The 15,418-nt window shown below is 42.6% G+C and overlaps 1 protein-coding gene and 1 pseudogene across 5 annotated transcripts in view; both read left to right on the forward strand.

The window, feature by feature from the left end:
- The window catches only part of Cemip2 (cell migration inducing hyaluronidase 2), an 81,431-nt gene that overhangs the window by 53,404 nt on the left and 12,609 nt on the right, over positions 1-15,418 (forward strand). For all 5 annotated transcript variants that reach the window (XM_060387447.1, XM_060387436.1, XM_060387430.1 and 2 more), the window contains 4 exons: positions 1,363-1,540; positions 3,512-3,727; positions 7,932-8,140; positions 13,632-13,814. In XM_060387447.1, coding sequence (XP_060243430.1) covers positions 1,363-1,540; positions 3,512-3,727; positions 7,932-8,140; positions 13,632-13,814 — 786 coding nt within the window. The remainder of the gene's footprint in view (positions 1-1,362; positions 1,541-3,511; positions 3,728-7,931; positions 8,141-13,631; positions 13,815-15,418) is intronic.
- Positions 8,716-11,059, forward strand: LOC110562250 (eukaryotic initiation factor 4A-I-like; annotated as a pseudogene).

Here is a 15,418-nt window from a genome sequence, read left to right on the forward strand (position 1 = left end):
CTTTGACTGTGTTTATAGTCTTGTCTGTGAGGGTGAGTCATGTTGATTTTTGTGTCCAGAGTTTATGCATGAAGTATAGTTTTAATCATAGTTTGGATTTCTAAACATTTTTGTTGTCAAACTCTGCCAAGGTGCAGACCAGCTACTGTAGAAATCCTCTGAAATATCCTCAATAAATACCTTAATAGGAAAACCAAGGAATTAAAAATTTTATAGTCTAAATAAACAAACAAAAAGGTTTTGCCATTTTACCCTTGTTCTGTGGTTAGATAGGAGGCTTTCTCTGCTTACATGGGTGTGTCTTTTGGAACAAAACCACAAAGAGTTAACAAATAAAACATCCTCCTCTTTGTGAGACCGTAATGGCCCAGGATTACAGAGGAAGGGCAGAAGAGACTCTCAACCCTGGGTACCTCTGATGAGGGTGGCAGGAGTGGGTACCTCCGATGAGGATGGCAGGAGTTGGCTCCCTCCTCTTCTCAACCTGGTGCCAGAAAGTTGGCTGCCCACCATCAACCTAATAAGAAATTATTACCTTGACAGTTATCAGATTCCTTGTTTGACTTTATAACCTTCTCCTCCCACCCCCAACTCCATAGCTCCTGAGTACCTGTGCCCTGGTCAATGGTACACAGCCACACAAATCTGCCCCAGACACAAATCTGCCCCAGAGACCTGGCCACCTCCCTAGGGGCATACATACTTCCTTCTTCCCCCAATTAAGCGAGTGGTCTCACTGAAGCTGTCTCCCAAGAAGCTGTTTCTTGTGCACTCAGAGATCTGTATTGTGCCTACCTGCCCTGCCTAAGCTTCTCTCCCTCCAGTCCAGCTGAGTGTGCAACCAGCCTGGGTACCCTGAGGTGAGAAGCAAAACTGGGGTGGCACTTCCTTTCATATCCCTCCTCTCTCTCTCTCTCTCTCTCTCTCTCTCTCTCTCTCTCTCTCTTCCTCTTCCTCCTCATTTTTTGTCATGGTACTCAGGACCTTGGACACGTTACTCAAGCATTCTACACTGAGCTACATGCCCAGCCCTATACAAAGCATCACAGCTGAGTTGATTCAGGGAAATTCAAGGCCCTTGTTTAGAGAGACCTCTGTAATAACCAAAACAAAAGCATGTCTCTCCCCACCAACTCAACTGTATGACCATATCATGTTGTTTCCATGCACTAATTACCTACAATTATTTTTTAATCTGTTCTAGGATATGGTATTTTTCACTCCATTAGGGCTTGTGTCTTGCTTACCACTGTGTCTTAGAATTTTGTTTGGTGCTTACTGGATACCTGAAGTATTCATAAAACATAAATGTTGTGAAAGGTACAGGTCCACGTTTATTAAACATATCTTCTATTTTAATAGGACATTCCCAATTCGAGGCTTTCAAATTTATGATGGACCTATTCATCTCACAAAGAGCACTTTCAAAAAGTATGTGCCAACTCCAGACAGGTACAGCAGTGCAATTGGCTTCCTCATGAAGAATTCTTGGCAGACAACACCCAGGAATAATGTTTCCCTTGTGAAGTTCGGTCCACAGGTAAGTGTGTTCTCATGGGTCCTCCACAGGGACTGTGGTGGGGCTGGTGGGATATTGCTCATTCCAAAAGACAACCTGCAACAACAAAGGATTTATATAGTGAGTTGAATGACAGGAAGAAAATTGTATACGGTAGCAACTCTTAACTCATGACTCAATCCCATTGGGTTCAGGATGAGAACACAAGTCTGATGCCACTCAGGCTATTTTTGACATTAGATGATGTCTTTAATAGGATAATGGCTTAGAGTGATGATGTGGTGAATTTGTCCAGTTTCATAGGAACAAGATGGCATATGATTTTGAGACACTGAGTAGTAAGCTGGACAGTAGGCCCATTGCTACTGAGAAATCTCAGTCCTGCCTGGTGGTGTACTTTTCTCTGACTTGTGTTCCCTTCTGTGAGGGACAAAAAGTTGGTATAAGGAGGCATATTGGAGCAATGTGATAGAAATTGGGGTTGGCCATTAAGAAGACTTAAAATTTGTATTCATGTTGCAGTTGCCCCTAGAATATTTTTCTTAGTTGTTTCACTGTTTTCCACAATCCACAGGACAATCTTCTTAGAACTTCACACCCTTTCCATCTTGCTGGTTCCATGTTTGGAATGCCATGAGCCTCCAGCTCTCTGATCCACACACAGCCAAAACTAAAACAAGGCTCAAGACTCTTTCATCACATCCACATAAAACTTGGAGTGGCGTGGTTTAAAGTAGGGCTTGAGATGGGCTTTCCAAAAGCCATAGCATAAGAGGATTCACAGGGATCATATCAGAGCCTCATCCTCCCTCCCTATGGTGGGGATGTTGTGGGAACAGTTTGTGAATGCAAGAGAAAAGGGTACAGTAACGCAAAGGACCTGAAGCCAGCTGATTCCAAGCAATGCTGTTGTCCATCAAGGTGCTTCTTATTTAGATGTGCTGTTGATACCCAGCATCCTTGGTTGAGGAGTGCACAGAACTGTTTAGAAGTGCTTCTGTGAGCCTTGAAAATGTTAGTGGTTTTCCCCTAGTGGGAAATAGGTAAAAGCTTTAAATGGTGTCACCTACAGCCCACTTTCTAATTGGATGCTATGTGATTACTGAAGGATTTTATTTCATCTTATTTTTTATCTGCTGTGGGGGGAATTCAAAGCAGGACCTTGCTTACATTTGCAAGATTTCCACCAGCTGAGCTACAGCTCCAGCCTCCCAGGAAAGGCTTTAAAGTAACTGGCTGACAGGGGAGTTACTGAGCTGGGCATGTTCTGTGTTCAGAGGAGATATAGCAGCACCCATTCTCCAGCAGACTCTAGTGAGTTCAGCAGATCCTCTCCATCCCCTCTCCGTCTTAAGCCAGCACGGACACTATGAGTCAGTTTCGACCTGTACTGATTTTTTTGCTGGGCAAGAGTGATAGGAATGGATAAGTAACTAAATCATTTGGAGTGAGGTAAAGTAATTATTGATATACTTTGAATAGATTTTTATTTAATTCAGATTTAACTTGCATACAGGGACATGCACACAATCTTTTTTGTTTGTTTGTTTTTGAGACAAGATTTCTTCGTTTAACAGCCCTGGCTGTTGTGGCACTCATTTTGTAGAGCAGTCTGGCCTTGAACTCACAGAGACCTACCTACTTCTGTCCGACAAATGCTGGGAGTAAAGGCATGTGCCACCACACCTGACTACATGTGGAGTTAATAATAGTTTACTAATAGGTATGGCTGGTTCTACTTTTTCCCCCCAGCTTCATCATTTAAGTGAAAATAAAAATGAAGTTGCAGCTTAATGCTTCCCAGTTGAGCTTCATGAGTCTTTAGAGATGTTTTTGCTCAAGCGTGTCATTTTGTAGGACAGAGGTCAAGTGGTTGCCATGGTTGCCACCAGTGACCTGTGAGTTGTAAAACTCCACTGGGGTTCCGTGGCAGGTGCTGTGTGAGCTGACGGGAAGCTCATCCTGTGATACTCTGGTCTTTCCTGCCGCCAGGTGTCTCTAAACGTCTTCTTTGGAAAGCCTGGCCCCTGGTTTGAGGACTGTGAGCTGGATGGTGACAAGAACTCCATTTTCCATGACGTCGATGGCTCTGTGACGGGATACAAGGATGCCTATGTGGGGAGGATGGACAACTACCTGATCCGCCATCCAAGCTGTGTCAGTGTCACTAAGTGGAACGCAGTGGTCTGCAGTGGGACCTATGCCCAGGTGGGTCCAGAAGGTGGTCCAGGCCCGTGGCTGCCTCTGGGCGGAGGATGTTAGCTCTGTAGGGACTGGGGCTTTCCCAAGCACAGTTTTTATGGGGGAGGGGAAGAGAAAGAGAGACTATTTTGCTACATGTGAACTCAGAGAAGGGAGTCTGCCGGGGATGTGATGTTGGTGGGGTGCAGCTGGGACAAGAGAAGCCGTGCTCCTTTTCCTGAGACAAGGTCTTCCCATGCAGCCCAACCTGGCTTGGAATTTGTGGCAGTCCTCCTGGCTCAGTCTCCACTTCCTGTGACTCTGCAAAACCATAACAGATAGTTAGGCCTGAAGTTTCTTGACCCTTAGGCTTTTCTTACTGCATTCTTCTTACTACATTTCTTACTATTTTGATTCCCTTGAGGGAGTTTTATTGTTTGCTTTCAGGGTTCTTATCTCTCTGAGATCTGACTTTGAGAATATCAGTAAGTCACTGAGAAAGCATAGTGTACTAAGGAATGAACTGACGTTTGGAAATCAGTAGACAAGAAGGAATCCAAGGAAATCCTAATTATATTATGATAGGCTGTGGAGATATGGAAGTGATAGCACACATATGTGGGGAAATACCTCTTTGAAATCATTAAGCTAGTATGTTATCTCCGCAGATGAAGGCGTATTTGCAAAGTGTACATAGTTAAGAACACAGACCCTGGCATCAGACTGTCTGGATTTGAATCCTGGATGTTGTTACTTGCTGAAATGTGAGGTGGATAACTCAAGGGGTATTCTGTGGCCCTGCATAATGGGGAGAGTAATGGGACAGGATGTTTTCACGGATCATATTTAGTATGCAGTCTGGCTGCTGTTGAAGTGCCTGCTGCCAGTTGAAGAGCAGGGCTGTAAGTCGCAAAGCTGGCTCTAACAGAGATTTGTAATGTGGAAGAGCTTACAGAGGTGAGGATTCAGTTACCCACATATTAGGAGAAGATTCCTTAAGCCCCATATTTAAGGCAGTAAAAGTGTGGGATTTAATCATAGATTGCTAGACTAGGCGTGGTGGTACACGACTGTGATTCTAGCGTTCAGTAGCCCTAATGCAGATAGATCACTACAGCATGGTTAGCTTGGGCTACATAGTAAGACCATGTCTAAAAAAAAAATCAGAGGAGAGAAAAGAATAAAGAAGAGGCTGATTTGAGCACCAAGAGGGAAGTTGGAGGAAGAACAAGGGACACTCTAAGTCACCCTGGCCTGCGATGGCTGATACCAGATACCTCTCTTTATTGTGTGGTGTCTCCCTGCCACTGACCTTGGCCTAGCGGCCTGCTAAGCACAGTGCATGTGCTTGTGGCTTCCTGCTTGGCGCTTCCCCAAGCACCCCAAGTTTGATGTGGTTTTCATCTCTCAGCCTTTTGTAGTTGGCATGCCTTAGGGTACAGTTCTTCATTATTATTCTGACTTTGAAATGTTATAAAAGAATGTTACTCTTAAAAAAAAATGTCTAGCTTGTTCTCTGTAGACAAGAAAAAAACTTAAGAAGGATGAAGACTAAACAGCACTTCCTGTTTATTTTATTAGCGCCTTTGTTGTGGGAATTCTCATTCCTTTGAATGGGTGAGGGCAAAAGGTAATAGAGGAGCAAGTCCTTCAGGGGATAAGGATTAGATGGAGAGTTAACCACAGCGTAACAAGAAAGAAAAGAAAGTGGGTTAAAATGGGGTTCCCCTATTTCAATTTGTTCTTATTCAGAATTGCCTCTGGCCACATTAAATGTCCCCATCAATACTTAGCCTCTACAGATATTCTAAAATTAAAAGCAAAACAAAAATAAGGAGCCTTTACTCTTTTAGTAGCTGCAGTTTTTATTGGATTTAGTTTTTGCTAACTGTGTGTGTGTGTGTATGTGCATGTGTGTGTTTATACGTGTGCATGACAGACTGACTGAAGATGTTAGATGTCTGTAAAGTATGTGGTATATGGTTATAATAGGTCGTAATTTTTGTAAGTTCCAGTTTTTAACTAAATACTCTATATTATCATTCATTTACTCAGTCAGCCATTTGGCCCTTTGGGTTTGTAATGCTATTTGAGATCTGAGTCGAATCATTCGACCTTAGGCAGCAGGGTAATAGTTTTATTCCTGTTTGTTGAGTCATTTATGTTTCTCAGGAGAGAGTCTAGGAATGGGAGAACCATGGGTCGCAAATTCTTTCCTGGAGATTTGAAATTTGGACAGAAGCCCAAATATATAGCTGTGTGCTTTTATTTAGGAGTATAGTGTGCATTTGTGGCAAGAGGTGGCAGCAACAGGATGTTATGACAGAATTGTCGTTCTTCATTTGTTTTTGGAGACAGGGTTTTTCTGTGTAGCCCTGACTGTCCTGGAACTCACTCTGTAGACCAGGCTGGCTTTGAACTGAGAGATCAGCTTGCCTCTGCCTCCCCAGTGCTAGGATTAAGGACGTGTGCCAACACACCAGGCTTTTCAGAATTGTCATTCTTTAGTTACCTGCAAGTGTTTTTAGGTGTAATTTCCATCTTCACCTGACTGACAGGAAGGATGAGGAGAAGTGCTGACATTGGTAGACCCACAGTTGTGCATACTACGTGATAGATTGTCATTTGGCAGAAGGCAGAGAGTGTGTCTGCTATCTGTTTCTCCTGTATGTGCTAACTATGTATTTAATTGCTGGAGAATAACACAGTAAAGTGGTACAAATTGTATTTCTGATGCTGTAAAGACAGACACAGGTGGATCCCCGGGGCTTGCTGGCCAGCAGCCTATCGCAGTTATGGTTTCTATTGCTGTGAGGAGACACCATGACCATGGCAACTCTTATAAGGAAAGCATTTAATTGGGGCTGGCTTACAGTTCAGAGGTTTAGTCCAGTATCATAGCAGGAAACATGGCAGATGCAGGTAGGCATGGTGCTGTAGAGGTACCTGAGAGTTCTACATTTGGAGCAGCAGGCAGCAGGAAAAGAGAGTGACACTGGGCCTGGCTTGAGCATCTGAAACCTCAATGTCCACCCCCCAGTTACACACTCCTCCAGCAAGGCCACACCTACTCCCACAAGGCCACACTTCCTGTGGGCCCATGCAATTCATTTTTATTCAAACCATCACAGATCCTAACCCTAATTTGTGAGGTCCATGTCAGTAAAGAGGTCCTGTCTTAGAAAACAAGGTAGACAGTGCCTGAGCAGAAATGACATCTCAGGGCATCCTCTTGGCCTCCACAATCTCATGCACACCTGTGCCCACACAGTTGTACACATACATGAATGTATACAAGAGCACACACACACACACACACACATTCCAAAATGTATTTAAAGAAAGAGAATTGCTAGTCTTATGTTTCCTACTTTCATTTTGAATCTTTAAGTGGTGTCAGTAGCAGATTAAAATATTCTATAGAAATGAGTGTTGAGAAGAGATTCTGACTCCAAGAGCATAAAGTGGAGGGCCCACTGTGAACAAGATTGTAAGAGTCCAGGGAACTGCGGGTAAAGTGTCAGTATTCTGCATATGACTTCATTCTCCTGGAGAAAGTGTTGCTGGATATTGATTTGTTTTAGGAAATTGTTCTGAGGCTGTCTTGTGGAAGATGCCCTGGAGGAAGGAGTTAGTTTGGCCTAGAACGTGGTTCAAATGCTACTGGGGAAAAAAAAAATCAGGAATTTCCAATTTATCTAAGCTTAGCATGTTTTTCCAGATGCTGTAGAGAACTTTTTAACTTCTGTTTTCAAATGGGTGAAAAATGACTTCTTGGGCAAATAGAGGTCATGGAAGACTAAAGCCAGAACTCTCAGATATGAATTTTCCATCCCATGGATCAGAGGAAGTCTTAGATCTGCCTGGAGCTTATCAGTTCTCCCCGGTGCTTGCTGATTTGTTTTGGATATGTGCTCTTCAGATGGTGGGTTTCTGTGACAAGCTGTGCAAGCCGCAGAACTTCTCCATTCTGATGAAAAAGCTGGCTTGTGCTGCTGGAGCTGATGATGACATTGGCCAGCAGAACGAGGGTCTGGTTTTAGCCACATCTAGCTTCAGGAGGCTGTATCGTAAACATGGCTCTCCCCTCTTGGCCACTACTTATTTGGTCTGGCACTTTACCACAGAATCTCTCTCTTTAAAGTAGAGACCCTTGATGTATACTGGGTAAGTTCTTGGAACAGTTTAATCTTTTATTCACTCCCTTCCAATTCTTAACTTTTTCTTAAAGGTGTATGTGCAGACATGGAACACTCCGAATCTTAGCATGATCATCACACGAGATGAATACCCATCCTACCCAATGGTGCTTCGGGGTATCAACCAGAGGGCCATCTCTCCACAGTACCAGCCTGTCGTCATGCTGGAAAAGGGCTACACCATCCACTGGAATGGTCCAGCGCCACGTACCACTTTCTTATACCTCGTGAACTTCAACAAGTAATGTTTCTACTTCTGTCCTTGCAAACAGTTGAGCAGGCAGTCACAGCAGAGAAAAGAATAACATACTGTAAAGCCAGTTCATGCACTTTATTGTCGTGGAGAAGCTGTCTAAGCTGTGTGGATGGAAGTATGATGTACAAATTGATTATGCAAATCAGCTTGGATTTTCTCTGTCATCAAGTATTGTGTTCAGAAAGGCTGCCCCACAGTGGGGTCTGCTTTGCTCTGGTTTTGTTTTCTGAGGTAGTTGGGATTGAATCCAGGACCTCAAGTATGTTAGCAAGAGTTCTGCTGTAAGCCATATCATCTGCTCAAAAGATAGGTTTTAATACCATCTGCTGAGCGCTGCAGTTCCTAAGGCTGGTCTCAGTTTTATGTGGTTTTTCTGAGTAAGCATGTGGAAAATTAAATTAAAAGGCTGGCTTTTTTTTCCTCCTCCCCCTCCCCCCCCCCCCCCCCCCCGTGGGGAAGGGGATGACACAGTCTTGCCATATAGTCCGCACTATACTTGAAATTGTGACAGTCTTCTCCCACAGCTTTGCAAGTGCTGGGATTATGGTATAAATCACAGTAGCTGACAAGATTGAAAGAATGTTGATTCTAAGCATAGACTGGACAGAAGAAAGTGACGTGATTAGTTGGCTATGGCCAGTAGGGCAGGAAGAAGGAGTTTGGGGCTTGAATACTAGGTATTTCCCACCCCTGCCATGTGGTATTATTCTGTCCTGTCTTGTGTCAGAGTGAGCACATTAATAATAATCTCTGAGTCCCTAAAATCTGTTGATACTGTGATAAGGGAAAGAAATCAAAGTACTTTTTCCTCTAGTAGGTTTATCAAGCCTACTTGGATTCTCAGTTCTCATCTCTTTGTAGTCTGTCTATTGTATGCTTCTAAATTTGCCTGATTGAATGCTGTCTGTCCCTGTCCCTGTGTCTGCGTCTGTGTCTGTGTCCTTAACCAAGGGCTCCAATTTATTTATTGAACAGCACAGAAAACATCCCACGGGGAAGGAATGAGGGACACTTTACAGAAATCTCAAACAGTTTCACAATGTTTGTAAATAAAGCTTTACTGACGGTCTGAGCCCAATTGTCCCAGATAAAGCAAACTACTGCAAATGCAACTGCAAACAATCTTTATCAACTTGTGCCTATGTTGCTCCCAGCATTTATAGTGAAAAGATTTTATAAGGTTGCTTTCAACCTATTTGCAATTTTCAGCATTTATTGCCATAACATACATACTTGGTGTAAGGGTCATGGAGGAATACATAACTTACAATCGTAGCTATGCCTTAGCTTAGTTGGTGAAAGTTGATTACAACTAGGAAATTCAGGACAAGTAAGGTTGATTGATATGTTGTTCTCTTAAAGGCCGGTAATCAGACAGGCTGAGTACACAGAAGGATAGCAGTCTTAAGTCTCAGGGTGTATCCTTAACCTGGCTGTGAGGTCCAGCAAAAGTTCCAGCCTCCTGTCTGAGAGTCAGGATTCTTGAACCAGAGACAATGGTCCTAATAGGATGGAGCCTAAAGGAATAACTGGAATGAGACTGTGGATAGCTTGGATGACATGAATCTTGCAGAATCCCTTCTCTGTGGTTTTTATGCCTATGGTCTTGAGAAGGCCTCTGCCATTTGGCAGGGAATCATTCTTCATTGTGTCAAGGAGGTATGATGGGAATGCTCAAGCCTAGTCTAGGACGGGGAAAACAGCTACATCTGCCATATCAGTACTTTAGCAGATTGAACTAGAGCTAACGGCCACTCAGAGCTTTGGTTCTGGCATCTGCTCATGAATTGGGCTCAGCAGGTACAAAATATAGTTATACCATTAGGGGACTGCATGGGTGACTCTTGTCTTGCCTGTTTGGGGGCCACCAGTGTGAATGCTTCGGTGCAGAAGCTGCGGATAGAAGCTCCCCAGTATCATTGTGAGCACCCCTGGCCAGGTGTTTGATATGCTTAACTGGAGATACCTGTCCCCCAAACACATCAAGATGTTTGTGCTGGATAAAGCCGATGAAATGTTAAGCTATGGGTTCAAGGACTATATCTGTGATATATTCCAAAAGTTCAACAGTGTCAGGTAGTTCTGCTGTCAACTACAGTGCCTTCTGCTGTCCTCAGAGTTACCAAGAAATTCAACGAGAGACCCCATTCAGGTTTTTGTCAAGAAGGAAGAATTGACCCTGGAGGGCATCTGCCAGTATACATCAGTGTGGACTAGCGGAGTGGATACCCGGTGACTCATGTGAAATACTATCACCGAGGCAGTAACCTTCATCAATTCCAGAAGGAAGGTGGATTGGCTCACTGAGCAGATGCATGCCTGGGATTTCACGGTTTCTGTCACGTATGGCGATACGGACCAAAAGGAATGTGATTTGAGCACTATGGAGTTCTGGTCTGGTTCTAGAAGAGTATTAATTACCATGGACCTGCTGGCCAGAGTCTATTAGTTATGACTGCCTCGCCAACAGGGCGAACTACCCCCACGGAATTGGTCGCGGTGGTTGGTTTGACCGTTTAAGGGTGTGGCTACTAACAGGGTGACAGCAGAAGACAGGGAGACTCTTGAGACACTGAGACTTCCTACAGCACCTCCATTGAAGAGAGGCCCCTCAGTGTTGCAGACTTCATCTGAGGGGCTGTTCTGCTACCTGGCCCTAGCCAGGGCTCGATCCTCAAGCCTGGGGAGCAAAAGAACAGCTGGAGTGAGGAATGAAGGGAGCCAAGGGATGAAGATCTTGTTTTTGCTTTTCTCTCTTTGAATAAATGTCACTTTTTCAAGAAAAGAAAATCCAATCTCTTAGAACCTTAGCACGTAAAAGAGATTTTCATAATAATGTCTCATGACACTGTCCCAACTAACCGGTTGTCTGTCCTCATAGGGTCACATTCCATGCAAGGCTGTATTTTTCACTGGTTTGTTCATTTACTGTGTGCCAGTTGATATAAAGATGAATGAGCTCACATTAGAGGTGGGAGTAAATATTGTTTGCTTCCTCCCCTCCTCCTCATCTTCCAAGTCTACTTTAGTGGACATAGGACAGGAATACCAATTCTGCACTCTGCCCAGGGGAGTAGAGCCAGGACGTGGTGAGGAAGTATTATTCTGTAACTAGTTGTAACAGTGTTGTTCAAAAGTCCAGAGCTGAGAAAGGGCCTGCTCTGCTCGGAATGGTAGATTTGGTGAATAGGAATTTAGAGAACATCAGAGAAAGGATAGAAGTTTAAGCTAGACAGTGGGTATAGCGATAATCATTCCCTGTGTCTTTGGGGAGCTGGTTTTAGGACTCCTTGAAAACACTAAACTCTATACATGTTCACATCCATATATGAAATGCCATGATATTTGCATGTAATCCACATGTATATATCCTTTTGTATTCTTTGATCATATGTAGATGCCTTCTGTGTTAAAGAGTCATAAGCAGTTGTGACACTATTGTTTAAGAAACAACAGCAAGGAAAAAGTGTATGTTTTCAGAACAACTATAGTGTCTTTTTTCTTTTGCATGTTTTCAATTTGCAGTTGGTTAGTTGAGTCTGTTATGTGGAAGCTGCAGGGTGAAATAGTCTGAAATTGTGTGGTGGCCAGCTCAGGGGTTTCCATAGTTGCTCAAACCTATACCTGAAAATTGATTAGCTTGTTTCTCTTTTTGGCCACGAAGCTTTGACTTGTTGGGATTTTCTTAATAAGTAGTTGAAATAAACAGAGGACTGGGTACAAGTAGCTCACTTCCAATGCTGGGTACTCAGGATGGTGGATACCCTTCATGTGAGATTTGTGCATGCTCTGAAAGAACCACTACTTTCTTCTCCAACATTGCTGCTTATCTGTAGCCTACTAAGAGTGCCACGCCCCGATTCCCGGCAGTCACTTCTTATGCTGGCCCTTCCTTTTCCAGCTCATTGCTAGCAAACTCTCATTTCCAGATATTTCCAGGCTCTCCTTCATAGTTTATAGCTGAATTTAGGGCATCAACATCTTTGCCCAGATCCTTGCAGCAACTGCCTGCTCAGTCTCACCATCTTCCATCCCTGGTTCACATTGTGTTCCTGGTAAGATTTCTCCAGGACCAGCCTGATGTTTGTTGCCTGTGAGTTGCAGAGAATCCAGTGAGAAAAGAACAGTAGGTAGGGATGTGGCAGAGTAGCCAATGTTACTGTTCCAGAAAGCTATATTGAGTTGGATCATGGTTTTGAGGTGAGATACGACAGTGAAATGATGGAGAGGTTCTATAAAGTACAATGCAAACTTTTCATACAATTCTGGACAAATGAAAAATTTTTAAAGGGAAAAAGGAATGAGGCCAGAAGTTTTAAAAATCAACACCAGGTTGAAGTAAAGTCATTTTTTCCTTGCCTAATTAGCTAAGAGTTCATAAAATTACATGATGGTTAGAGGCAAGAGGAAGAAATGAATAATTTTTTCTGAATTTCGTATAATTACAAAGAGGTCATAGCTCTACTTCTGAAAATAACAAATTAAACATTTAAATTCTGTAGTTAGTAAACGTAATAAGGAAAATATAGAGAAACTAAAAGAATATGGAGATAATTCTTAACCCTAATTAAAGAAAGGCAGATAAACACAGCTGACCTATTTCCCTTCACCCTCAGGTTTTTCTGAGCTGTTTAAACAAACATGAGCATTGAGGTTTTCTACCCCTTTCTGCTGTTACAAATGATACCTCATTGAACATCTTTGCTTTTAAAGCTTTTTGTCTGCATTCATATTTATTCCTTAGTGAGATTACTTGGCAAAATGTATGAACAGTGTGAAACTCTTGCTACATATGAAGGCTTTTTAGAATGATAGAAAGGTTGTGGTACAGGCAGTGGTAGTGACTGCACATCATTGTGAATAAAAATTAATGCCCTGGACCGTACGTACAAGGAAAAATGCTTAAAATAATAAGTTTTAGAGGGTAGTTATCTTGTCACAATAAAATGTCACAAAAGAAAATACCAAGAAGAAGAAGAAAATATTTTAATTTTTTTGAAGAGACAATTTTGTAGCTAAGGACATTCTGCAAGAACATTATAGTTGGTATGGGTAAATGGCATGTGCCTTCATTTCTCTCAAATGCGCCACTAGAAAAATCACTTAACTTGACCATATATATGGTCATATATATAGTCAAACAGTCTCCCAGATGATTTTACTAGCTGACAAATCCTTTGTCAGGATGTTGGTGGTTTTATGTTAGTGTACCCATATCCAGCATGAACTTTATCCATTTAGAGTATATGTTATCTAATTTTAATTCACAAATAAAGCCAAGTTTTGCTTTTCATGTTTTTGGACAGATCATACTTCTGTTGTATATACATTGATTTACGATATTTGGGAACCGGATAAGTATACCAGGCTCAAGACTCGAAAGGCAGAGAGAAATCATGCTTAAAACTTCCATGTGCTGCAGTATTCAAAAGATAATAGCTCAGTGTGAATAACTCTTTTTTTCTCTCCTTTAAAGGGATGACTGGATCCGAGTTGGCCTCTGTTACCCATCCAACACAAGCTTTCAGGTTACCTTTGGCTTTCTGCAACGACAGAACGGCTCATTATCCAGAATTGAAGAGTACGAGCCTGCGCAGTCAATGGAAGAGCTGCAGAGGAAGCCATCAGAGAGAAAATTCTATTTTGACTCTGGCACAGGGTAATTCATGGAAGCCGTGGCTGAGAACTAATGCTGTTTTTCTTTGATGATGAAATTGCTGGTTCTCTGGCATAGCTAAGGACGGGTGGGATGATGATGGCTGTTTGGCAGAGCAGCTGGCGTGGGCACTTGTGCTCATCACTATTAGGGGTGAGGAGCTGAGCTCAAATGACTTGTAATTACGGTTGGCAGTAGGACTCAAGTAAAGATATTTGCTGTTTACTTATTAAGGCAATTTAGGGAAAGAGATTATCATTGTCAGGAGCCGTCAGTAAGCCCAATTGAAAATGAAAACAGTTTGTTCTTCTGCAACAACTCTGCAATAGTGATTTATATAAGATACTGTTTATATTTCACTGAAAACTCCTTTTTCCCCTTCTAATTTAAGGTTATTTCTCAAGCTGACCATGAGTTCTTAAACATCAGTGTATAACCATGGCATGTTTGCTTCCAACTTTCTCTAGGCTGCGTCTTCCCACTTTTTAATTCTTATCCTGCTCTCCTGGGGTCCTGGTGGCTTTGTCTGCTTTTGTCGTTACAGTCTCAGCCTGTGGGTTATGGTAGGCCTCATCTCCTCTTCTCTCCAGCAAGTAGCATGCTCCTTCCGACTCTATCCTTAGGCTGACGGTCCACCATCTAGGTGTGAAGATTTCAGTATAGATCAGATCCATTTCTGCAGTAAATTCACTGTCACTGAAGCAAGTTATTACAGAGGGAAAAGCTTAAGTGCTGTAAGTCCAACAGCCTGGTATTCCATGTGCACTAGGGACTAACTAACAGGCTTACCTAGAGTAACCAGTGACATCTTGGAAAGGCTACCACACTACCTGATTAATTCATGGGCGCTCAGGAGAAGATAGAAACAGCTGGGTGAGGAGCCTCAGGTAAAAGAAGCAGCACACAGATGCATGGAGGCATGGACTAACACTGGCATGGCATGTTTGGGAAAGACAAAAAGTTCAGAGTTGGGAGAGGTGGGAACAAGGTTGTTTGGGGGAAGAAGGTTGTGGCTCATTTGTTAATTATCTGGTTAACCTCTGTTTATGAAGCAACTCATTTGCCCTCTAGTACTCCCAGCAGCCAGTGTGGTAAGCTTAAGAGTCTCCAATATTCAATCTCTCATTAAATATAAATTGTCTAGGTGGACCTGTATTTTGTTGACAACAGAATTTCCACTTTCTCAGTTGAATTTTCACAAAAATAAATGGAACACCCAAATTTGAAAGGGCATTCCAGTGGCCACAAATTAGTGATTATGCATGTACAAAGATGGGACATTATTTTCTGGCTTGGTTATTTAAAAAAAAAAAATCCAGTTTCTAAAAGTATTTTTTTAATTATATTCATTTTAACAATTTAAATTATAATTAGAAGGCTTTTGTCCATTTAGGCCCCTGTTTAATTCTTTAACTATTTGTGCTAAAATTACTAGATGTTTTCTTACTTTTGAGGGGGCAGGAAGAGACAGGCTCTCATTATGAACTCTGGTTGGCCTCAGACTCTCTCTGTGTAGACCAGGCTGGCTTTGAACTCACAGAGATCCACCCATCCTGCCTCCTGAGTGCTGGAATTAAAGGCATGTGCTGCCATGATTGGCTTTTACC

Source organism: Meriones unguiculatus, chromosome 1, assembly GCF_030254825.1.
Source record: "Meriones unguiculatus strain TT.TT164.6M chromosome 1, Bangor_MerUng_6.1, whole genome shotgun sequence".
Classification (NCBI taxonomy): domain Eukaryota; kingdom Metazoa; phylum Chordata; class Mammalia; order Rodentia; family Muridae; genus Meriones; species Meriones unguiculatus.